General features: G+C 33.8%; 1 protein-coding gene across 10 annotated transcripts in view; it reads right to left on the reverse strand.

The window, feature by feature from the left end:
• Window positions 1–27356, reverse strand: part of EPHA5 (EPH receptor A5) — a gene marked incomplete at both ends in the record, with an annotated part of 340499 nt that overhangs the window by 93746 nt on the left and 219397 nt on the right. For all 10 annotated transcript variants that reach the window (XM_080797649.1, XM_080797650.1, XM_080797657.1 and 7 more), the window contains one exon: window positions 1388–1512. In XM_080797649.1, coding sequence (XP_080653775.1) covers window positions 1388–1512 — 125 coding nt within the window. The remainder of the gene's footprint in view (window positions 1–1387; window positions 1513–27356) is intronic.

The raw sequence follows: 27356 nt of genomic DNA on the forward strand, positions 1-27356 counted from the left end.
CTGCTTCTCTGTATATGTTTGTAATGTTTTCTGCTCCTACTTTCACAGGAATCATACTCTTGAGTCAGAGTTTCCTACCCACCAGTGAGAGTCTGGTTTGAGCCCTCGTCTATCTTTGTCTCCTCTATTAGAAGCCCTGTTGTTCTAAGTAGTGTATGCCATTCAGATCCAGACTGTATCAAAATCAGAGTAAAATGGAGGTGGGAGGTATAGGAAGATCCATGGTGACTACACATCTAAGCTATATACTACAGTTCCTCTTTAGAAATTTAAGTTCACCTTTATTTTCCATCTGTCTTATTCTTTGTCAATAGCTCACTTGGTTGTGGATTCAGAAAAGAGAAAAATGAATAATTGATGTTTTTATTTTGTTTTAAGATTTTATTTATTTATTTGTCAGAGAGAGAGAGAGAGAGCACAAGCAGGGAGAGTGGAAGAAGGAGAAGCAGGCTCCCCACTGAGCAGGGAGCCCGATGTGGAACTCAATCCCAGGACCCCAGATCATGACCTGAGCTGAAGGCAGTCGCTTAACCAATTAGGGACACCAAGCAGGCACCTCTAATTACTGTCTTTAAAACTCAAGGACTTTTATGGCAAAACATGCAAGAGTAGACCTAAGAGACAACTCACGAAAGAAGAAATTAAGAAAATGTAGGAAATGGGAGGCGTACAGTTTTGCTTTTATGTCTTCTCATTTTAAAATGCAGTTTATGGGGCACCTGGGTGGCTCAGTGGGTTAAGCCTCTGCCTTCGGCTCAGGTCATGATCTCAGGGTCCTGGGATCGAGCCCCACATTGGGCTCTCTGCTCAGTGGGGAACCTGTTTCCCCCTCTCTCTCTGCCTGCCTCTCTGCCTACTTGTGACCTCTCTGTCAAATAAATAAATAAAATCTTTTAAAAAAGTAAAATGCAGTTTATAATACAGTATCAGGTTCTTCATATGGATTTTAAAATTATGCTTTATATTCAAATCTTATCTACCCATACCTCCTTAAGAGCATAGGTATTAGGCAGGGTTAATGGCTATAGCCATATGTATTTTTCCTTGTAGTACACGGCAGTCGGGACTGAAGTTCAAGAACTTAAGTAGTTACAACACTTTCAAAATGTCCTATGACTTCATCTTTTAATGCTGTGAAACCTAGTTAAGTTGATGTTAGACTATATAGCAGTAGTCTGGCAGCATAAACTATTTGGCAGCAGCAGAACAGAGTGCTCCCTATACATTTCTAGCCTCCATAATCATGACCGCAGAATCAATTGTCATTGATTTACACATAAAATTGCAACATGCTTTTCTAAAAGTTGGATAATTTCAGTTGCTAAAGTGAAAGGAAAAAAAAAAGCGGAAGAAGATAAAAGGACATTCTTTATCTTATTACTCTTACCTTTTCAAAATATTTGATTTCGTACTCTAGGATGATTCCATTTGGACGATCTGGCTCTTGCCAAGACAAAGAGATGCTATTTTTTGCAATCTTCCCCTTTTTCACATTGGTGACTGGAGAGGGAGCTGCAAAATAGTGTAAATAAAGAGTAGCAGGATTAACAGAGCCCTGAAACTACAATGAGATATAATGTAGCATAATAACTCCATTAACAATTTAACAAGAACTACATTAACAATTAAATTTTATTTTAACCTGAAAACAATTTTACTTTCCTTACATAATAAAAAGTTCTAGAGATTCTAAAGTGTTTTACAAATATAAATCAAGTATCCTGAGAATTTTCTTTAAACTATAGTCATATAGAATCATTAAGTATACATTTTCTCTATGAAGTTTAGAAACATAAATGAACTATCTTATTTTTCTTATAGAATAAAGACATTCCTGATGACCTTATATATCGTCCATGTTTCTAAAGTTATTGGTACTGCATAACATATATCCTATTATGCTAGTACACATGATTTTATATATATATATGTATATATATATATATATATATATACACACACACACACTTTCACAACATTTAGGCTCTTTATTTTTTTAATCATGTGGGTGCTATAGTCATTAATAAAATCATCAGTTAAATATAGTGGGGGATGCTTTCAAAAATATATTATTAAACTTGCAGTATTTCTTGAAAATAACAGCAGGTAAAATAAACATTTTCTTAATCTGAAAGTTTTTCCTCTAAGGAACAAGAAAAAAATGTGCACTCCCACAATATAATATTAGAAGTCCTAGCCACAGCAATTAGGCAAGAAAAAGAAATAAAAGCATCCAAATTAGAAGAAAGTAAAAGTGTCATTATTTGCAGATAACATGATACTATATATATATATATATATATATATATATATATGAAAAGCTAAAGATTCTACCAAAAAAGCTGCCAAAATTAATAAATTATTTTAGGCAAGTTGCAGGATACAAAATTAATATACAGAAATCTGTTGTGTTTCTATACACTAATAATGAACGAACAGAAATAGAAATTAAAAGGACAATCACATTTACAAATACATTAGAAAGGATATATATCTAGGAATAAATTTAACCAAAGAGGTGAAAGACCTGTATTCTGAAAATTATAAGACACTGAAGAAAGAATTTAAGGACAACACAAATAAATGGAAAGATATGCTATGCTCATGGGTTGGAGGAATTAATATTTTTTAAATGTCCATACCATCCAAAGCAATTTACAAATTCAGTCTACACCCTACCAAAATACTAATGAAATTGTTTGTATAACTATAACAAATAATTCTAAAGTATGTACAGAATCACAAAAAAACCCAAATAGCCAGAGCAGTCTTGAAAAAGAATAAAGAACTCGGAGTATCACACTACTTGATCTCAAACTATACTTCCAGTCTATAGTAATCAAAACAGTATGATATTGGAAGAAAAACAGACACATTGGATAGAATAGAAATGGATAGAATGGATAGAATAGAAAGTCCAGAGATAAACCCACAGATATATGGCCAATTAATTTATGATAAATGAAGGAAGAACATACAACAGGAGAAGAACAGTTTTTTCAATAAGTAATGTTCAGAAAATTGGACTGTCACATGGGAAAGGATGAAACTGGACTATTATGTTATACACAAAAATTAATTTAAAATGAATCAAAGACTTGAATGTAAGATTCAAAACATAAAACTCCTAGAAGAAATATAGGCAGTAATCTCTTTGACACTCTTCTTGTGATATTTTTTTAGATATGACTTCTCTGGCAAAAGCAACAAAAGCAAAAATCTAAAAAAAAAAAAAAAAGGACTGCATCAAACTAACATTTGCACAGTAAAGGAAATCATTGACAAAATGAAAAGGCAACATACTGAATGATAGAAGATACTTGAAAACCATGTATCTTATAAGAGGTTGATATTCAAAATATATAAAGAATTCATACAACTCAATAACAACAACAATAACAAAAAACACATGATTTTAAAAATGGGCAGAGGATCTGAGTAAATATTTTTCCAAAGAGGACACATACATAGTCAATAGGCATATGAAAAGATGCTCAGTGTCACTAATCACCAGAAAAATGCAAATCAAAACCACAGTGAGACACTGCCTCACACCTCTCAGAGTGAGTATTATCACAAAGACAAGAAATAATAAGTGTTGATAAGGATGTGAACAAAAGGGAACCCTTGAGCACTGTTGGTGGATAAATTGGTCTGGCTGCTATGAAAACAAAATGGAGATTCCTCAAAAAATTAAACTATAACATCTAGCAATTCCTCAAAAAATTAAACTGTAACATCTAGCAATTCCGCTTCTGGGTATCTTTCAAAAAAAAAATGAAAACACTAATTTCACAAGATATATATACCTCTATGTTCATTGCAGACTATTTATAATAGCTAAGACATGGAAGGAACCAAAGTATCCATCAATAGATGAATATAAATAAAAGATGCTGTATATACTATGCGATATGTATGGTATATACCTGTATACATACACTCACCCACCCACACATATACACAAAGGGATATTACTTAGCCACAAAAAAAAACCAAAACCAAAAACAACAAAATCTTATGACAACATGGATGGATCTAATAGGTAGTATACCAAGTGAAATAAGTCTTAAGACAAGTACTATATAATTTCACTTATATGTGGAGCTGAAAAAAACAAAACAAACTAACATAACAGAAACAGAATCACAGTTACTGAACTAAACTCGCTGTTGCCAGAGAATTGGGGGAGGGGGAGAGAGATGAAATAGGAGAAGGGGATTGAGAGGTATCAACTTACAGTTATAAAGTAAATAAGTTAGAGATGTAATGTACAGCATAGGGAATAGAACCAATAATATGGCAACAATTTCGTATGGTGACAGATGATAATGACCTATCATGGTGATCATTTTGTAATGTATAAAAAATATTAACTCACTATCTTGTGCACCTGAAACTAATATAATATTGCATTTCAGTTATTATTTAATAAAAAAGAAACATTTTCTTTCATTTCCAGCTCTCCCAAGTATTTTATTAGAAGTCACAAATACTTATGATGTTCATTGCTATCTGTCAGTGCCTATTGAATGACTTTTTTGATGAAAATAGAAAAAAAAAATCTGTGCTCTTTTAATGTGTCTGGGTTTCAAACATATGAATATTTGATTCAACATATGTTTTGTCAATCTGTAGAGATTTGTATAGATTCTGGATTTGACAATACAAATACATATTGACTAATATTTTTCTTGATATGGATGATCTTTATTTGTGTAATTTTTAGCTTTGATTAGGAGAAACCATCATGCACTAATGGATGGTGTGTGTGTGTATGTGTGTAGAGAGACTAATAATGTATATTATATAACATGTATATATTATGTATATTATAATGCACATATAAGGTAGAAAAGATGCCAGTGATAGTGAGTAGTGTATAGCCCTAACTGAACAGTGTTAAACATGTGGTGAGATTAAATTACATATATATTAATTATATATAATTTATATATGTAGAATGTACATAGATAATATATCACACATATAGATAATATATTACATAGCATTATATAGGTGTGCGTATATATGCATATATATGTGTGTATACATATATACATATATGTGCATATATATGTATGTGTATATATGTATATTATATATGCATATATAATGTATATATACATTATATATAATGTATATATGTATATATAATGTATATGCATATATGCATAGATATACATATACATCTATGCATATATGCATATATACATTATATATGCATTATATATGCATTATATACATTATTTACATATATACATATAATGTATAAAATATAATGTATATATGTATATGTGCATATATATACACATATACACACATACATATATATGCACATATATGTGTGTATACATACATACATGTATGTATATATGTACACACACACATATGTAATTTATTCACTCAAGAGTAGAAGACAAATCCAGAATTGCATACAAGGATCAACATTGTCTGGCACCTGGCATCTTTTCTCACTTCATCTCCTGCTAACTGGGCCCTGGCTTTCCGTTCTTTGGCAACTTCAGACACACTTTGGGCGAAGACCTTTGTACAAACATTTTATCATTCTATCATTCTATCTTTGTACAAGCTTCTCACCCTGACTTCTCCAGGGTCTCTCCTTCTCCTATGGTTTTCTCCTTTCCTGTCCACTCTTACTGAGGTAACTATCCCCACCTTCCCCCCTCTCCTCACCATGCCCTCTGCTCCTTTGGGGTTTTATTTTTCTCCTTAACTCTCGTCCTTGCACTACGTGATAGACATATCTGAATGTAAATTTGCTTTTTTTAATCCTCTCAAGTAGAATGTAATTTTTATGAGGACAGGGATATCGTTTATTTTATTCACTGCTGAATTCCTAGATCTAGAACAATGCCTGAGACAGAAGAGAGTCCAATAAATATGTATAGAACGAATGGTAAAAATCAAAGTATTATATGTGAAATCTTTTAAAAGGTTTAAGCCTTTTAAAATAAAAATTACTTTATATGTCAACAAAATTAACTATGAAACTCAAGGGTGAAGTATGTCTTTTAATAAAACTAAAATAAATAAAAACAGATATGACCTGTAGGAAAGAAAAAATAGCTGTCTACTATTTTATATACCAATAGGGTGATAATGACTTTGGTACTTCAATGTGTACTTTTATTCTTTCAATCACACAGTTTTGTGATACTCAGATTCAGAGGGCTCATATTTTCAGCTTTATCTAGTTTTCTTAAACATGTCCAGTTCCTTAGAATTTTCTGCATACTACAGAACACACAGTGTGCATATAAAACCAAATTGTCTAAAAGTATCTTGAAATTGTATTTTGTTTACCTGTATGGAAATTGTAATTGACTGGTAATTCTCACAGTCATATTTTGATATGGGGTCAAAGTTTCAATTGATTTCCTTGTGAGGGAAAAGTCATGTTATATTTGCCACTATGGACAAAGCATCAAGAAGACATGGAAACAAGAAAGAGCAAGCTATGGGCCCCATAGTTCATGCAGTATCTGTAGCAACCTAGCAAATATACTCAAGTAGAAACAGTAACAAGTTGATGGTAGGGCCACTTTTCTGTTCATGAATTGAATTTAACATGTATGCTCCAGGGACGCCTAGGTGCTCAGTCGGTTAAGTGTCTGCCTTGTGCTCCGGTCAGGATCCCAGCATCCTGGGATTGAGCCCCATATCTGGTTCCCTGCCTGCTTCTCCCTCTCCTTCTGCTTGTCTCGGCCTGCTTGTCATCTCTCTCTCTCTCTCTCTCAAAAATAAATAAATAAAATCTTAAAAAAAAAAAAAAAAGTATGCTTCATGAAGGTAGGGATTAATTTGGTTTAGTTCTCTACTATAAAAAAATTACCAGAAAATTACTTGGTATCTAAAAATTTAAGAAATATTTTTTGAATGGATGCATGACTGAATGAATGGGAAATACATAATGTATCATTCAAAACAGTTTGCTTCATAAGCATAGGATAGGATCTTATTTGGGGATTTGTGTTTTATTTTATTTTTTTAATTTTTTTTGTGTGTGTGTTTTACTTTAAAACAATTCTTTGGGGCACCTGGGTGGCTCCGTTAGGCATCTGCTTTTGGCTCAGGTCATGATCCTGATCCTGAACCGGGGGTCCTGGGATTGATCCCTGCATTAGGCTCCCTGTTCAGCGGGGAATCTGTTTCTCCCTCTGCCTCCACCCCTCCCCAACACTGCTGCACTCATGCTCTCTCTCCCCCTCTCAAATAAATAAATAAAATCTTTAAAAAAACTCAATGCTTTAATAAAGTAATTAACCATTTCAAAGTGAAGCTATCAAATAAATATTAACATAGATATAACCAGCTTGAAGTGGAATAGTTTGTTATTTACTTACATCCATCAAAGTTAAACAGAAATCATGTAACTTTCAAAGACTGCTTGATTTCAAACAAAACAAAACAAAACAAAAAACATTGTTTTCCAAATTCAGTTTTCTCAGATCCTAAAAGGTATTCTTTAAAGCTTGGTCAGGATGGAGAGAGGAGACCATACTCAGGTTAGAATAGTTCAGAAACAAACTTCAGTGAAACGATTCCTCTGTGACAAGACCATCTCTGCCTCATTCGGGTAAAGCTGATAAAAGTGGGGACCACTGACAGCTCCCAAGGACATAATGATGATGTACAAATTGTGAATGGCAGTGCTTTACTTTTGTATTCTACGGATATTATGCACATTAAAACAACTGTAACCAGATTTGTCAGCATCAAGGGCATGTTTAATTTATCTTAGTCCTCTTCCCCGCTGATACCTTTCACTCTACCCACTGAACCTTTTATTAAGGGAGCCAGGAACAAAATGAGGATGATGACTTAGAGCATTTCTGCTTGTGAAATTTTGCTGGATGATGTTAAATCATACAACCATTACTGGCATGGGGTAGGAATCACAAAAATACTAAAGAAATCAAGTTGTGATTAGAACAAAATAATTTACATAAATTCTGCATTCCACATTTTGGATCTGTGGAAACATTCCAAATTGTTTCTGCATTACAGCTTCCATAGTGGAGATGATCTTTAAGTACCAGTATAATACGCAAGGTACGTATCTGTCAGGCTAGAAATAGTTCCCATTCCCATAGGCTAATGTTTTTGTCTGTTTGCTCAACCCTTTTTTTTTTTAGTTTAAAATAGTTTTACACTTTAAGAAAGATTATGAAGAGAGTATAAAAAGTTCTCATATATCCCACACCTAGTGTCTCCTATTAGGAATATCTTACAGTAGCATATATAATATGTCTGTCACAATTGATGAAAATATTGACACATTATTATTAACTAAAGTCCACTTACTTAGTTTTTACCTATTACCCTTTATCTGTCCCAAGATTCCATCCAACATACCATATTACCAGGCATAGTCAACACATCTTAGGATCCTCTTGTTGTAATACTTTCTCAGATTGTCTGAGTTTGTGATCTTGACATTTTGACTGGTTAAGTATTAGACTATCTCTCAATTGTTATTGATGTGATGTTTTTCTCATGATTAGACTGGAGTTATGAGTTTTGGGGGAAAGACTACAAGGGTAAAACTCCATTTCATTACGTCATATTAAGGATACACACTATCAGCATAACATCACTATTAGGTTAACCTTGTTTGCCTGACGGTAGTTGTGTTAATCAGGTTTCTCCACTATAAAATTATTCTTTTTTCCAGTTTCCTGTAATCTCTGGGAGGAAGTCACTATGTGCAGCTTGAACTTAAGGAGTGAGGAGTTACACTCCACCTCCTTGCGGCTGGAGTATTTGCATAAATTATTTATTCTGCATAGGAGATTTGCCCATTCTTCCTTATTTGTTTGTTTGTTTGTTTAATCATGTATTTTTTTAAAGATTTTTATTTATTTATTTGACAGAGAGAGATCACAAGTAGGCAGAGAGGCAGGCAGAGAGAGAGGGGGAAGCAGGCTCCCTGCTGAGCAGAGAGCCAGATGTGGGGCTCGATCCCAGGACCCTGGGGTCATGACCTGATCCGAAGTCAGAGGCTTAACTCACTGAGCCCCCCAGGTGCCCCAATCATGTATTTATATCAATATGGAGACGTAGATTTTTTTTTTTTTTTACATTTTGGTATAAAATCTAATGCTTTATTTTGTAACTCAGATTGTTAAAGCTTTGACAATTGATTACTCTTTCAGTTAGCTCCTATGTCTCTTTGACATACCCCTATCACTGTGGGTTTGTTAGTTTGCTCCCCCCACCAACAGTTTTTTTTTTTTTTTTAACTTTCTGGCATTTACTGTCCCAATTCTAGAATCAGTCCTTTCTCCTAGGAGTGTTGGCTTCATTTATCAGAGAATGTTTTAGAAACCAAGATCTGGATGTGTTTCTTCTTACAGGGGTGTCATTGCTTCTTCTTTTGTTACAAAGCTAGGAAATAAATGTGTTTACATCAACCTGTGTATATCTATAAATATATACATATGTATATACATATATATGTATATTAAGGCAAACATAAGTATATACTGATGTTGCCAACTCTAATCAGTTGCTACACAGGCTGTTCTCGCTTCCACACTACTTACCTGCAAACTTGCACTCCATCTGCCATTTACTTACTTAATTGTTCAATTCTAGTATATATGTCTAGTGGTTAAAGAATTGCTAACCGATGTCTGTTTGACTTATTGATAATGATAGAATGTAGAAATCCCTAACATCTCAACAGCTCAAGCAATGATATAAAAAAACGTGACATCATTGTAAAGCATGCCAACCTAACTCTTCAAATATGGAAACCTAGTTTAAGGCACACTGTTTCCACATGGGAAAGAGTGACATGATACACATAGCTTTAAAGTCAAACAAAACTGACTTCTAATCCTCTAGCAGCCAAACATTTTCTAGCCGTGTGGCCTTGTTAGGTTACTTAAGCTCTATGAATGTCCTTTTTATATTTAAATAGTAATTGTGATGAAACTCATCTTTTTGCAAGGTTGAAATATGATTCCATATGTATAATACCAGGTATAAGGTGAGTGCTAAAAAAATACTGTTTGTAATAACATCAGTTGTAAAATAGCAGACAATTGTATAAGAAGATTTCAATAATGGATTCTCCATAACTCCTTAAGCCTTCCAACATGCATGAATCAAAATTACTTGTAGCCTCTTTTTTGAACTTGTCATTGCTCTAAATAAAGTCAAAGTACCAATAGAGATAAGATGTTTTTATATTCTGTCTAGTGAATTTCATGAATCCACAGTAATAAATAGTTACAGGTAAACTTCCTTGATAATCATAGATTTTTTATTGCACTAAAATGTGTTGAATTTTTGAGGGTTAAAATGATTAATAGTTCACTTAGTATAAAATGTATATAAAAATGTCTTTAAGGGCGCCTGGGTAGGTCAGTAGGTTAAGCCTCTGCCTTTGGCTCTGGTCATGATCTCAGGGTCCTGGGATCGAGCCCCAGCTTCGGGCTCTCTGCTCAGCAGGGAGCCTGCTTCCCCCTCTCTCTCTGCCTGCCTCTCTGCCTACTTGTGATCTCTCTCTGTGTGTCAAATAAATAAATAAAACCTTTTTAAAAAAGTCTTTAAAAGAGGATGATGAAAACATAAAACTGAATTGTGTTAAATGGAAGAAGAAAATACCATTCATCCATCACCGTAACCAATTCCTATTTGCATAGACAAAAATAAATTATAGGTCGAATCATGTATTGGTTACTTGTGTTTAAAAAATAATATATCTTCAAAAAAATAAAATTAAAAAATAACATATCTTCATGCATTTGACTTATTTACCTCTGTTCAGGGTCTTAAAGCTTTGAGAAAAATAGACAAGACAACACTGAAATCCTCCGTCTGTGACAGTCCATGAAAGTGTTAAAACTTCTTCAGATGGCCCTTCTTTTACTTTCCTACAAAAGTCCCTCCACATGAATAATGTATTAGTTTTTTTACACACAACCTTAAAAAAATACAATATCTAGTATTTGATTCCAAGGTCAAAGTGTGACCAGATGGGTTGTCACTATCTGCCAGCTGGAAACCACCACTTATCTCTGCTACGCACTATTCACCATGTTTAGGAGCTTGTCATCCAGGCAGGTCTGGGCCAGTTTTTCCTAAAAATACAGATTATGGGGGTGCTTGGGTGGCTCAGTCGGTTAAGCGGCTGCCTTAGGCTCAGGTCATGATCCCAGGGTCGTGGGATCGAGTCCTACGTTGGGCTCCCTGCTCAGCAGAGAGCCTGCTTCTGCCTCTCCCTCCGCCTGCCGCTCTGCCTACTTGTGCTCTCTATTTTTCTGTCAAATAAATAAATAAATAAATAATCTTAATTTAAAAAAAACAAACACACAGATTATTGGGTTTCTTTCCAGGAAATTCTGACTCAAGTGGCCAGACTCAGGCCAAGGATTCCCTACTTTTAATAAATAGTCTCTAATCGAATCATTTTACTAGTGAAGTTTCGGAATGACTAAAGGTAAACTATGCTGGGTTTCATTATTCATTTAATAAAATTATATAAACTTAATAAGCTGAAGTCAGAAGCTGGGTCAGTGTTGACGTCTTGCGAACTGCTGTTGTCTTGAACCTTCAGCTCACTGTTACTGACTGTTATCTCCTGCTCCCTGTTACCATATTTGCCTTTCTTCATTTGGGTATTATTCTTCTTATATTTGATAGTTTCCTGATCCAGTAGTAGTTTATGGAAACTGCTTTGTTTGTTCATTTGACATGGAATCTAGTTAAGTCCAACAAGAGTATAATCTCCATAAAATCTTAAAAGTCTTGTGTCTTTTTCATTAGACCTGGTTAGTCATTAGAACAGTCTCTGGATGATACTAGATCCTTAAAGTCTTTGGTGAGTAAGAATGCAAATGGACAACGATTTTCTTTCTGTTACAATAGATCTGTTTGCATTTTTTAGAGTGTTAAATAAATGAAGTCATATTGTATGCAATTTTTTTTTACCCAAAAAATTTTGGCTTACCAAAAGACATGAGGAAACTGTTGGGAGAAGTGCATATGCTCACTGTCTTGTTTGTGGTGATGTTCCATAGATGTATACAAACATTAAAATTTATCAAATTGTGTGCTGTCTGTGCAGTCTATTATACATCAGTTTTATAGCAATAAGGTTGCTAAAGTGTACATGTTTGTGTCTGTGTATGTTTGAAATGACAACTTCTTATAAGTTATAACTTCTTCCCTCCTTGTTGACTATACCATGATTTTTGTCCTAATTAGACTCTCTTTCAAATCTTCCATGCCTCCAGTAATTTCTTCTAAGAACGGGTAATTATGTCTTTGTTCCTTGTGTAGACTGAAATAAATATTATGAAAATTAATGACCACAATCTCTCTCTGTGGACATGATTTTTTTTTCCTTTGTACTGCACCATACTTTGATGGTACAATATAAAGGAAAGTTGCAAATGTACAGTAAGTTATAATAGATTCATAACTTAAAATCAATTTTAATAAAACTAAATAGCAAATTGTTCAATAAATTCACACAAAATAGAATGAAGGTAAAATAGGAAGGACACTAGATAAGCTAATCACTAACAAAATGACACTATATCATTTTCTATCCTCTTATCATGAGCAAGTATGACCATTATCTGTTGAACTTGATTCATCCTGAAGTTAAATAAACTGAGGCTATTTCATAATTCCCGTTTGATCCCAATCTTGTATTGGTGCCATCTGTTGGACAGTAATGTCCACACAGTGAGTGGGTCACTTTGAGCCATTTCTACTTCCATAATTAGGCTGGCACACTGCAAACATACTAGAGATCTCCCCAAAATGACAAAAATGCATCAAACTGAGCATTTAGAGCATTTGAGTTAATATCTGGGTAGTGCTGAGAACAATGCCTGAAAAGAGCAGAAACTACGTCAGTTTTAGAGTTTTAGCATATGCATCTATTATTCAAAACTAAGAAAATAAGTCTAGTAACTATATTTTTTAAATAAGTTAGAAATGCTGTTGAATTAAATTATAAATATATCTAAAGTTGTTAAAATGGAAAAGGCAGATATTTTCAAATACATACACATCCACTAAATGTTATACCATATATCTTGTATTCTATATTATATAGAGGATATAAATTATACATATATGTATGTATATAAGCACTTATTCCATAATTAATATCTATGTATCACCACATTATCATTTGATACCATGGGACAAAAAAAATAAATGCCGTGCCTTCTCAACACACCTGGTGTCCATGCTGTCTTCTAAAGAAAGAGGATATTTAGTGGTTTCTTTCTCAAATAAAAATTCAATCTGCTCATTCAGACAAAACCTACAATCACTTCCTTTTAAGGACCTGTGACTGGATCTTTTGATATATGATCTTAGTGAAGATTTGAAAGACCATTCCACAAAAACCTGGCCTTAAATGTCAGTAGTTCTAGAGACACGATATCCTTTTTTTTTTTTTTTTTAAAGAACTTATGAACTAAAACGTCCCATTAGGTAGAGCATCTTTTTTTTCAGACTTGAAAATTGTAAGATATTGAAAATTAATTGTTTTCAGTGGGAAAGAAAAGGAACTTAATTGCAAAGAAGTAATTTTTGGCATGATCAGACTTCATAGTATCAAACCATATGCTTCAAATGCCATTTTGAAGTCATATTCACAATGATGTTAATTAGAAAAGAAAATGGGAATAATAAAAATAGAGAACTATGCACTGGCATTTATTGTCACCATTTTCCAAAACAATCACGCAAATTACAAAAACAAATATTAAATATAACAATGTGTAAAATGACAGCTTGCCTCTGTCTGATAACGAAATTAATCCCACATCAAATAAATTATCATACAATGTGTTTTCCATTTATTGCTTACTACCCTCTAATAGAATTTGTAGTATACAAAGTGGTCTTCACATCAATGATTATTTAATCTCAATAATCACAGTACCCATTTTATGAGAAACAGAATTTCAACAATTTCTATAGTACCCTTTTAAAGTAAAATGAAGTTATATCTAGTAAATAATGCAGCACATTGGAAAACTTTAATCAGCATGGTATTATTCAGTTATATTATATTCAAGGAAATATAGTCTGATATATAATTTTCAGTCTTGTTTACCCATATTAAACCTCAACTAAAGGTATGACATTAAGTTTTATAGGTGGATAAGTAGTAACTAGGTCAATATACTCTCTTCTTTTTAAGATTTTATTTATTTATTTGACAGACAGAAATCACAAGTAGGCAGAGAGGCAGGCAGAGAGAGAGAGAGAGGGAAGCAGGCTCCCCGCTGAGCACAGAGCCAGATGCACGGGAGCTCTATCCCAGGACCCTGGAATCATGACCTGAGCCGAAGGCAGAGGCTTTAACCCACTGAGCCACCCAGGCTCCCTGGTCAATATACTCTTATAACTCATGCTCATTTTTCATAAAAAATAATCTCTTCTTATAAATCCACATTATAAAAGGTCTTAACCACAGAATAATTCAATTCTTAATTACTTCAAGATTTTCACAATCTAAACTAGTCTGATGTAGGATTTCTCAGGAGCAAAATAAACACATCATAAATGTAAATAACGTATTTTTTTTCCTTTGTCACTTACCATTGGTCTTAATTTTATATAGCTATGCAAACAATAAGAATTATTTAATTTAACAAGAATCATGATAATAAGTTATCATTTATTATTGACTATTTAAAAAAACAGTTTAGATTCTTAGTGTACCATTAAAGTTCAAGGCCCTAAGTATCTCCTCTCTCAGGCTATCTGCCAAGACTCCTTTAAAATCTGAAATTGTGCCAGTAGAAACAAACAAACAAAAATTAAACATTATGACTACAAAATAACCAGAGAAACTCAGTGGTACTTATCAGCTGATTTCATAAACATTCCAGTCACAGTATCTTTAAATAGTATAATTTCTAGCAGTAACATGACAGCCTGTAACTACAAAAAATACAAGATTAATGATTACAGCTAGTCAAAATTTTGAAGTCCAGAGGAAAGCCAAATCAAGATATTCTGTTCCAAATTAGTAAAATTATCAGATATTTAATTCCTTGGCCCTTACCATGAGACTAATTTTAGGGAATCAAACTCACACATTCTCCAGGTTGTGGAAAATCTCAGCCAATACTCAAGTTGCACATAAGCCCATTTTTTATTTGCAGGGATCACACAGAAATTTTGAAAGCCAACAAAATACAACACTATACGTTTGTCATCAGAAGTTCCAATGACATAAGGCTCATATATTTTTGTTCCACTGGAACAGTAGTTTGTGTTTATGTTTACCAAAAAAACAATCCATCCATCCACCCATCAATCAATAACACAGAATACAAAATTCTGGCCAAGATGATACATTTTACAAAAGTTCCACTTGGTCACAGATAACTGTGTCTACTCTGAGTTGCAGAACGTAAAGCAATGGTTCAAAACAATTTTGTCTACCATAACACATCTGAAAGAGAGCACTCCAGTGTGTGAGAACTCCCTATACATACTCCCATACTGACGAAATATGGAAATTTTTTTCTGGGACAAAGTATAAATCACGATCGCACAACCATTAGTAGTGTCTCTGTAATGACTGCTCTGCATGTGCTTCACCACAGGTAAGATGGACCACAGATTTTGAGCAATTCTGTGCATGCCAGGTGCAACTCAGTCTTCTCCACAACTCAGAAATGCCCAGTTAAACCCTCCAAGGCAAATATTATCATGCAGATGGACATGACTATCCTCTACCTTATATATATTTAAAAATATGTATTTCACAAACTTTGATACTTAATAGTAAATACATGATAACTTGCAAGGAGTTACAATAGAACAAGCATTGTCTGCACCATGGAGTCATATAATAGAGATGTGAGGGTTTCATGTAAATCTCTCCTTTTTCGTCCCAGCACATTCCTTTCCCCAAAACTCAAACCACCCACCCTTTCTCTGCCACAGGGTATTTTAAGAGACCCCCAGAGGGAAAAAGATTAATATCAGAAATTTTCCACTCATCTTCCCTCCTTTCATATTATTACTGAAAAACTAACGTGTGTCAGAGACTAGTCACTTGGACTCCTGCAATCAACAATTACCCATATCCTGGTGAGTGATCATAAAACTGGGATATTAAAAATAAATTATTTGGGGAAATATTATATACCACAGATACAGCAAATGAAACCATTCCTCTGCGAATCTATTTACCTGCTTCCCAGACTATATAACTCTTGAGTACAGTGAGTGGCCTCATTTGTCTTTGTATCCTCTGTAACTAGAAAGAGAACAAGCACATGGTAGGTGACGAAGAAAAAAAAAAAAAAAAGATCCAATCAATCAAGAAGCCAATGAAACAGGAAACTTCTACAAGACATTTTGGACAAGTGGTCAAGATGCAATACCATTATTAAAAATATAACGGAATCTTGGTTTTTCAAAATCTGTATGTAAGACTGGCAAATGCCATTTTTAACTTTTATGTTCGCTTTTATTTAAAAGCCAAAGAGGAGTAAACTTGAAAAGGCCCTTCATGAATTATGTTACAAGTTCAAGTCTAGCTTATGAATAAAAATGAGACAAGAATAACCAATTCTTGTGAATAGAAGGAAGAACTGGGGCAGGTGAAAGTTACTAAGAATTACAACAAATGTAATTCTAAAGTGTTCTTCAAAGACATGGTTATACATAATTGGCTGTTATAATATCACATTTGTAAATGCAGAAAATCACTAGAGGTAACAGAAGTGAAACAAGCCAGAGAAATTTGTGATCCAGCAAAATCATTCCGAAATATTGGAAGCAAGGTTTATTTGCACCTGTTTACAGTGAGTGTCTATAGTCAATTAATGGAAGCAACAGTCAGATTTACCACAATCTGGTTGAGAATTATCTTCAGTAGCCCTAGATTGCTGTGTTGAGTTCTTTCAATTAAACTTCATCATTTTTCTTCATTCATTGCCATTAGTCCATTAATTTCCATTTCCTACTATTGCTGTTATATCTGCCTAGAGCAGACTCTATCTTATTTTTTGAGAAAGTAGGTAAAAATAGTATATAAATTCATAAATCTATACATGACACACAAATACATATGTAAATGTACGTCTGCACATGCCTTCATACGTAAATATATAATGCATAAATATATATGTAAATACATTTAGTGCATCAGTGTTTTCCATACACATAGCTCATAAGCAGAGGAGTTAGGATTTAAACCCAGATATGCCCGATTCTAAAGATAATTCACCTGTTGCTTCTATATATAATGAAGCATCCTTCTTTGAATTAATTTTACTAAGCATCTCATTATGCATATATACAATATAAACATAGATGATATACATTGATATACCATATGTATACAGATCTGCATATATGTGTATTTTATACATGCACACACACACACACACACATAAAATAATTTCACCCACTTATTTCAAAGCATCGTATGTAATTAAGTACCTAACCTAAAGCAAAATAAAGAAATATTAGGTATAATTTAGGACTCAAATACATTCTTTTTAGTTCACAAAAATACTACATGATACTTATTTTTAATATAGTTTTCTGTATTTTGGTGACCTTAAAAATGACATCAATAATACAAACACACTACTTGTTCTGTAACAGTAGAATCCAGACATAAGGGATTAAAAAGTAATATATACACAACAAAATATTCAAAAGCCTTATCTAATTATTAGAACTTTGTTTCATGAAACCAAGTCCTAAGACCATACCAACATCTTTGGTATATCCTTAAAATGTGTTATGATAAACATAGTTTGGCCAGAATACAGGCCTATAATTTTTTATTTCATTCATCAGGAGAGCTAGACACACAGACACATTTTAACACAGTCCTGCCACAATATCCTATTTTATCACTTTCTTATTATTGCTACCACTACCATATACTTAGTGGCAAAAAAAACCCTACAAATGTTTCCTCTCAAAGATGTTAAAAGTCTAAAAATATATATATATATCAAACAGGGCTGCATTCCTTCTCAAGGTTTCAGAAGGAAATCATTCCCTGCCTTCTTTAGTTTCTTGAAGCTATTGGCATTCTGTGGCTCTAGCCCCCTTTTCTACCTTCCAAGCAGACCACTCTAGCCTCTGGCTCCTTAGACACATCTTTCTCCAGCTCTGACTGTTGTTTCCTTTTTATAAGGGCCCTTATAGTTATATTGGGCCCACACTAATCATACAGCGAAATCTTTCAATCTTAAAATCCTTAATTTAAGCACATTCACAAAGCCCCCTCTGGCATGTAAGGTAGCGTTTTCAGAGATATCAGGGACTAGGATATAAACATTTTGTGGAGCCATTATTCAACCTACCATGTATACATATTCTGATTTTCACCATATTTTGGGCTTTAACCTGTATCACTTTACAGGCTTTGCCTTTCCACATTATAGTATGTTTTAAAGCCATATATTTATGAGCATATCTCTGTTATGGAACTGTTAAATGCACCTATCAAATTATATTTTATGTACACATTTCCAAATACTTCCCATAGGGTTACTTAAACAGAGGACTTTAATATCTCATTTGAATTCCTTTATGCAGGGTTTTTTTCCCCTTGAAAATTCATCTAATTCTCTTTGAAACCTTACCAAATATTTTAAAAATACATTCTTTTGCGTCACCCCCAAATCACTTTTCCATTCATCATTGCCTACTACAGAAATTACTGCAATCTTCCATCAACTGTTTAAAAATTCTAATGAAATAAGCAGAAAATTCCCCCTTGAATTAAACTGTGATGTTGAAACCAAATGATTACTAATTTTTGTAAGACCCTGAAGTACCCAACCCAAGGCATGCTCCGTTCAGAAATAATTTTTGTGATCTTTCCCATTTCTTTTAGAAAATGCTTCGACCAAACACAATGCTTTATTTGTTATGCCCAAGTTTTCGCGTCTGAGAGACCACCAAGGAGCCAACACCGATGTAATCACACGAGGGTTTATTTGACAAGCTTAAGCTTGAGCCCAGGTATACCCGACACAGCGGAGTAGGGACTTGGACCCCGAACCAGATTACAGTCAGAGTTTTTAAAGGCAGAGTAGGGGTGGACTCGGCGGTGGGTGAGGACAAAGGGGATTGTGGATGATGTAAGTCTCTAAGGAATCAAGGTCTCCAGGACCTTGAGGGGCTAGCTATTATTGGGAGAAAGGTTATTTATTACCAGTAGTAAAAATCTTCTCCTGAGACCGTTTAGATGTATATCAGTGGGCCATATGCTTGGGAATGATTCTCGACACTATCTTGGAGGTTTAGAGATAAAGTTTCCTAAAGTTGACTTACAGGATCCTGGTCGGACCTGTTGGGGTAGGGGGTTGGTCAGGCTAAGATTGTCCTTAGCAAAACCTCATGGTGAGGGCAGTTGAGTCCCCAGGGGAGAGTCACTCTGCCTGTTTCAAGGGCTTGTCAGTAGGTAAGGAATTTCAATGATTTTCTTCTGCCTCTGTTTCCCACTTCATATTAAGATACAGTAATTAAAATGAAATATATGAATGACAATACAAAAAATATGGGTCCCCATAATTTCCTCCATTGTCTTCTTTGTATGCAAATTGTGGTATATGTAGGTAAAAGAATTTACCATTAACAGCCAATATTACCTTACAAGGACCACTTAAAAGTAAAGGCAAATCACCTACAATTTCCAAATCCTGACTAAAACTTGTTCATTAACTAAATATACACCTTGGGCAAATTCATGTACCTTCATGATGCTTTATTATCACATATTAAATCCCAACTTGCAGACATTGAATTAAGATTTGTGTCATAGGTATTTGGGATCGGTACTCGATTTGTATCTACTATTGTTGGTCTCCCAGCACAGAGAAGCAGTGGCATTGATTAGACCACACATATGGGCCAAGAATAATATTTGCAGCCTTTAGATGAAGAAGTATGCCTGAAGGCATAATAGCCCTAATAGCATTGATATGGCCCTTTTCATCCTCAAAGGGTTTTCAGAGCATAGAAAAAACAAAAAATCAAAATATTACACACGTTGGTACTGACTCACGTGACCATAAGGAGAGAACTGGAGTATTTAATTAGATTGACCGATTCTAGAAATATTCCCAAGCATTTTTCTAGATGTAGGCTATTTTATTCTCTACTCTTTGTTCTTGGACAAGTTCTTATGTTTGCTAAAATCATCAGATAGGAGAATAAGGGGAACTTCCGTTCTAGCTCCGGCACTATCGTAGCATTAGGAGAAAATGACTGAGCTTTTTTCAGTGTAAAATTAAAATGCTAGGGCAAAATATGTCTGCTATTTTCTCTGACACTTAAAAAAATTCTCTAAGCATAGAAATGAAGCACTGGAAGGAAAAAGAAAAGTTCGTCTCGAATTGATCAGAAAAGCCCAGACTCATGGTAATGTGACTCGACCATCAGTCTAATTAAATACCTGCATTAGTGAAAATTACCTAATCTAAATAAATAAATAAATAAATAAATATGATTTTTTCAACTCTTGGATCCTAACCATTTATTATGTTGTTAGAATTGAATTAAAACATTTCCTCACCTGACGGTACACACTATAAGTGAAGAAAGAATAACAATGGTTAATTATGTAATGACTGTATATAAGAACGAGTTCTATTTGGTGAGACACAATTACCTGTTTTAGATGAGAGCTGCTTAATTCAACCAATAGTTATAGGAGCTAGGTCATTTTGAGGCAGAGTTGTTCTGATGAAATAGAATAGGGAAATTTGGAGGCTCTATACAATTAATTTTAACAAAAATATTTGTATTCTTCAGATACAGTATTTAATACTTTGGAGAAATGTTTCTGTTTTCTGACCAACCATTATCAAAGTCTACTAATGAAGTGCTACAAACACACACCAAAAAGTGTAACTAATCAAAAGAGATATACAGCTCCTTGTAGGCACTTTCAGGTTAAATCAATATCCTTTGTCTTCTATTCTAAAACTCTTCTGTACTTAGACAATCCAATGCCCTATTGTTTTATTATTGAATCATTCCCACATAAAATGATGGAGGTATCGATGGGGCAATCCAAAGACTCTGATAAAACGAAGATGAATCCGCACTAAATACGTATCAGAAGGTCACTAATTTGAAACAAAATTAAGTATTTCTCATTTCAAAATATGGACGAAATTCAGTAAAATATTCTTGGATTCAGCAGCACTGTAGCTATTTTTAAATGTACATATTTTAACAGCCAAATCAGCATGAAATCATCTGAATATAGGAATTATCACAACCATAACTAACTTTGGCTATTTAGACATGAGATTATCTATCCATAACTAACTTGCACCTACTGGGACTTGGAGAGTTTAATGACTTTTTGATCAATTACATAATGCCTAAGGTTGTTTTTCCCCATAATTTAGTACTCATCTCTTTTCTTTTCATCCTCTCATGAGTAAATGGTACTAGGCTTTTGATCTGTGTATTTCCATCACAATAACATGGTAGGGGAGGAAAGAAATCTCTTTTTACAGTGTTCATTGCCAGGAATTTATGAATGATGTGCTAATTTTTATAAGTGTGTCTAAATACAGTAAAAGTGTCATTTCATGAATATCTGCACAAGATAAAAATATTTTTAAAACCCTGCAATATTTTCATTTTCCCTCTTTATCCGTGCATTACAAAGGCATTTTTTCCCAAACTTATTCTAGAAACTTAGCTCACAATATTCTTGTAAAGAAGGCAAACAGAGCTATCATTCTGGGTTTATAAATTCTCACAAAGAACCTCTGGCTTTCTGCCAGTCAGAACCTATTTCTTATTGTATTTGGTGGCCATCCATCTGAACAGGTTCTGAGAAAACTTTCCAAGAGGGCCCTCAGGGTATGTACCACCAAACAGTAAGATTAGATATTTGTTTCTTCATTAAGAAAAATACAACCAGGGGCGCCTGGGTGGCTCACTGGATAAGCATCTGCCTTTGGCTCAGGTCATGATCCCAGGGTCTTGGGATTAAGCCTGGCAGCTTTGGGGTCCTGCTCAGTGGGAAGCCTGAGTCTCCCTCTCTCGCTGTGTTTCAAATAAATAAATAAAGTCTTAAAAAAAAAAAAAACAAGAAAAACACATCCAAAAAATACATCAAATTTTGGATAATCCATAAAGAGTAATGAAAGACTTTTCATTTTTATCAAATATTAAAATACAATTGATTACATTTTACTAGAAGTACCAACTGAGAATACTTTTTTTAAAAAATCTATAATTAAGGAATGACCAAAATTTCTGATGAGGAAACGAAATTACCAATTGTGCTAACTACAAATTCACTCATAGGATTTGAACTCTGTTACTTCTCATTATGAAACTGGATTCCTTATTGGATTCTAGAGTGAATTTGGAATCCAGCTTAAGTTCTGCCAAAAAGTAGTGAAAGCAGAAATTGGGATTTTATTTTTCTCACCTAACTCAAAAAGTCAAGGAATTCTATGTCATATTAAATGCAATATAAAAATAATAAAATCTCTATATTAAAAATATCATGATTTGGGGCGCCTGGGTGGCTCAGTGGGTTAAAGCCTCTGCCTTCGGCTCAGGTCACGATCCCAGGGTCCTGGGATCAAGCCCCGCATCGGGCTCTCTGCTCAGCGGGGAGCCTGCTTCCTCCTCTCTCTCTGCCTACCTCTCTACTTGTGATCTCTGTCTGTCAAATAAATAAATAAAATCTTAAAAAAAAAAATATCATGATTTATAGAGTTAAAATTTAAGCATCCATTTCCTTTTCTCTTTTTTGTTGTGTTTTATCAAATCTCAAAGGCTTCATACTGGGTCCTTTTAAAAAGGTGTCAGAAATGAAATCCTCTGGTTTCAGAATTGAAAACAGTATTTATCCGTTCATTAAACACCGTAGTAGAATCATTCTTCCATTTAATTAAATACTTTCAGAGGCTACCATGTGCCAGGCACTATTTTAATTGCTGGAGAAACAGCAGTGAACAACATAAGCAAGTCTCCTTCTTTCGTGAAGCTTACACTCAAAATGCTATCGTTTACCTATAAACTGTTAATTGAATGATCAGAGGCCATGAAGAATAATCATATCATTAGCTCAAAATATTCCATTGAAATCATATTATTGTATCACATTTGTCTTTTCAACCCATTCTAAGGCGAATTCCCCACATCAGCTAAATTAATTAATCAATTAATCAAGCCCATTTACTCTTTGGAATTATATATAGGATTATAAAATCAATGTAAATTTGAATATATCTACGTGTTTATATATATACATATATGTCTATATCTTTTTTTTTTTCATCTCATTTGAATGTCCTCCCATATCTGTATTCTAAAATGTAAGCTGAAAGCTGTGGAAACAAAAAGAAGGCTGTGAATGACCATATGGAGTTGAGGAGCATTATGAAAGAATTTAAATGAAGCTTAAAATGGGACTTTTTCCATCAGACAAAAGGGCAGGGACCATTTGGACTAAGGGGAATGTAAGTACAATGACTAAGTGCAAAGAAAATGTTATATCACTCTCAGTGATGTTTGCATAAAGGATATGTGTTGTGGGTGAAAGCAGGAAAGAAAGCTGGAATAAGAGTTAAAAAACAGATAAATGCTGTATCACTGATTTTAAAACTAGGATAGTTGTTATCATTGCTGTTGTTGTTATTATTATTATTAATATTTTATTTTGGTGCAAATCCAGTGCTTCAAGATAGATTCTTAGCTTTTGAAGACAGTGACCGGTATTCTATAATTCTATGCCCTAACTCCCAGTGCAAGCAATTGTAAATGTTTGTGATTGCAATTGCTTTTGCTAAGGCTACTACTATTGGTGTTGATGTTGCATGGTAAATGCAATATTGTTTAATAACAATGAAGAAATCTATAAAAAAATCTATAGAAATCATAAAAAGGTAAGATCACAATGGCTTGGTGGAAATTGCTTTCAACTGGGACTTGAATGATAGGATATAAATAGGTAGAAAATAAGAGAGAAAAGGAATTTTAACCAAAAAAAAGTCCAAAGGCTCAGATATGGAAAATATCAAAAGCAAGTAAATTACATGGAAATTAAAGATACTGTCTTCTGAAGTGCTTGCACTAACAAATATTTGGGTAATAAATTTAAATAGTTATGTTAGATCCAAAGTACTAAGGATTTTATTAATTAGACTGAGATTAAAACGTATTCCAGGCAAGAAAATACATAAGCACATGTGGTCATACACTTATATCTCTATAAAATATAGATATATAGATATATAGTCTATTTACACATTTATAAAGAAACTACCATCATGAAAGTGGCATAATAAGAGGTTGCCTCTGCCAACCTGTGTAGGGTATCTGGGATAGGAAGGAGATTGCTGGATAATAGGAGATGGTAAGAAACTATGAAGTCATTGCTTTTCCTAGGAATAAAGGGAAAGATAATAAGGTAGTGATAATTTGTTTTGTCTTTTCTTAAATAAGCTGTCTTCTTTCTCTAAGGGAATTACAGTGCTATAACTGCTCAAACTCAAACCCTACAACTATACCCCCAGTATGCCTCATTTATGTTATAAAAAATAAACGCCTACCCAGTTGAAAAAGTTAAGGATATCCAAATATTAAATTGATCACAAATTAATTAGTCACAAATTAAATTGTCACAAATATCCACTGAGTCATTTCTAACAAGTTTTGTTTTTTTTTTTTTTTTAATTTTTCCACATAGGGCCGCCTGGGTGGCTCAGTGGGTTAAAGCCTCTGCCTTCGGCTCGGGTCATGATTCCAGGGTCGTGGGATCGAGCCCCGCGTTGGGCTGTCTGCTCAGCAGGGAGCCTGCTTCCCCTCCTCTCTCTCTGCCTGCTTCTCTGCCTACTTGTGATCTCTGTCTGCCAAATAAATAAATAAAATCTTTTTAAAAAATTAATTTTTCTACATATTTATTAAAGTGCCACCAAAGTTCAAGGCCATGCAATCTTGCTGGTCAATTTAAACTCCACTAAATGCTACAATGTTGCCATCACCTGTAAAGGTCAAGCCTCTTAGCCTGGCATACAAAGACCTTGCTCCTGCACTTCTGGTATCACACCTTATTTCAAGACCCTATCGGATGCATTTCTTGCCAGCCATCTAGATTCTGAGTACAGCATTTCAAAAGTCTAGAGGCCAATGGTAGAGACAATTTCTGCAGAGATATCAAAGAGGTTGGGAATTGAAATTAATTTTTAGTTATTTACAAGATGGCTAGTGGTTTTAGGGGAAAAAAAGGAAAAGAAAAAGAAGCATGAATATTATCTCCAAATATGTAAAGAATAAAAAGAAAATTAAAAGTAAGTTGTAGCCACAAGAGCTTATAGTAATGTGTAATTATGAAAGAGAAGTAAAGACTCAGAACTCTGAGTAGGAGGAGGCAGATAAAAAAGATGGGTTGAGATGATTTACATTATAAAGAGCTAAAATGGCCAACACTCGTACACAGCTTGTATAACCCTATTCTGAATTCACTAAAATATACTAAACCCTCACCTAAAATGACTGTTGTAAATCTAAAAGTATCCTATGAAGTAGCTACCAGTATAATGCTCATTTTACACATGGTAATACAGAGGCAGGCAGAGGTTATAAATGGTGTTGAAATTGATCAAATCCAGAGAATCTGGAATAAGAGTCCACATAATTAACCACTGATACCACCATACTATACTACACAAGTTGCGTGTATAAGAGGCAAGAAAATTTGGAATACTTAGGTACATTCAGATATGTATAAGTTGTTTTACATTTCTTAAAGAAATCCTATATTTAACATTGTAGCATTGCTTAGATTTATCATACGAGTTAGGTTAGTCAAAGCCCATTTTGTTTCTAAATCCTAAGATAAATGGTACACACACAATCTTTGGTCAACATAGAAAAGTTTTTCTTTCTCTTTCCCTCTCCCCCATTTTGGGACACCAAGTATTAGGATCAATCACCCCTTAAAATTCGAGATACTCTAGCAATTCTTATTTACAAGGATTCGTTGAAGACTCTTTCCTAAATCTGAGCAGAATTAGATGCTGACATTCAGTGAAATAAATACATTTGAGTTAGGAAGAAAATGTATATGAATCAATTATTAGGTAACCATAAGGCACGCAACAGGGTATTTTCGCTTGTCTACTTAGCAATGGGAACTGATTATTCGTGATCTTTTCAAAACAATCTTGATTTATTTTAATAATTCCCGTCGCACAGTTCAATCTGTATGCAATATGTCTTTGTTAGACCACTTTCTTTTATGTTCGCATTTACCAAAAGGAAAGCAAAATGATTGGGATGAACAATATTTAATTGATCTAGGTAAAATAAATACCCTAATGTTTTTAAAAAATAGAAAGTATGTTTACATTATGAGAGTTTCTGTCATGTTTGTAGCTATAGTAATATAGTGCTTTATTTCATTTATTGTTTTGCAATGCTGATGGGTTGCAATAGCTGCTTATTTCCTAGTTAGCAAAAAATAATCTCTCTCTTCAGAAAAACTTGCCGGTAATATCACAAGATGTTCTGACATCAAGTCTTTGTGACTATTACTGTAATATTTATTTATATAAAATAGAGTTTAAAGAAAAACAATTAGGGGTGCCTGGGTGGCTCAGTCATTTCAGCATCTGCCTTCAGCTCAGGTCATGATCCCAAGGTCATGGGATGGAGCCCTGCATCAGGCTCCCTGCTCAACAAAGAGTCTGCATGTCCCTCTCTTTCCCCCACAACTCGTGTTCTCATTCTCTCTCTCTCAAATCAAAAAAAAAAAAAAAAAAAAGATAAATAGGTAAAAAGAGTCCTTTGTCTCCCCAAAATTCTTTAAATTATTATTTGAAAGTAATTATTTTCAACTTCAGAAATGTTACCATTAACATCATAAGGTACTTATACATAGTCAATATGAATATTACGAAAAAAGTTCTACATAGATGTTATCAAACAATCTGAATACAGGGGTTCTCTGGATGATTAATTCAATAAAAAGTCTTTATGATATATAAATAATACACTAAGAAGGGAACATTGTGAAGAAAAAAAAGAGGAGATTCTAGAGAGAAGACTGAGACTTTATGAACTTTAGTACTATGTCTATAAAATTGTAGTAATAATGATGCCGAAAAAATAAGATTATGGAAAATATATGAATCTATTGTTTTTATAATATTTACTAATATTTTTCTTAAATCTTTGTGAAGAAAAACAAAGAGTGGAATTCTCTATTACTGTCAGAAGAAATATAAATTTATTATCTATTAGTTTACAATATAAAAACACTTCAATTAAATGAGCTCTTTCTGTTGTTATTCAATATGTATTTCCAACAGCTTTTTTTGAGA

Source organism: Martes martes (assembly GCF_963455335.1).
Source record: "Martes martes genome assembly, chromosome: 2".
In the NCBI taxonomy this organism is placed as follows: Eukaryota; Metazoa; Chordata; class Mammalia; order Carnivora; family Mustelidae; genus Martes; species Martes martes.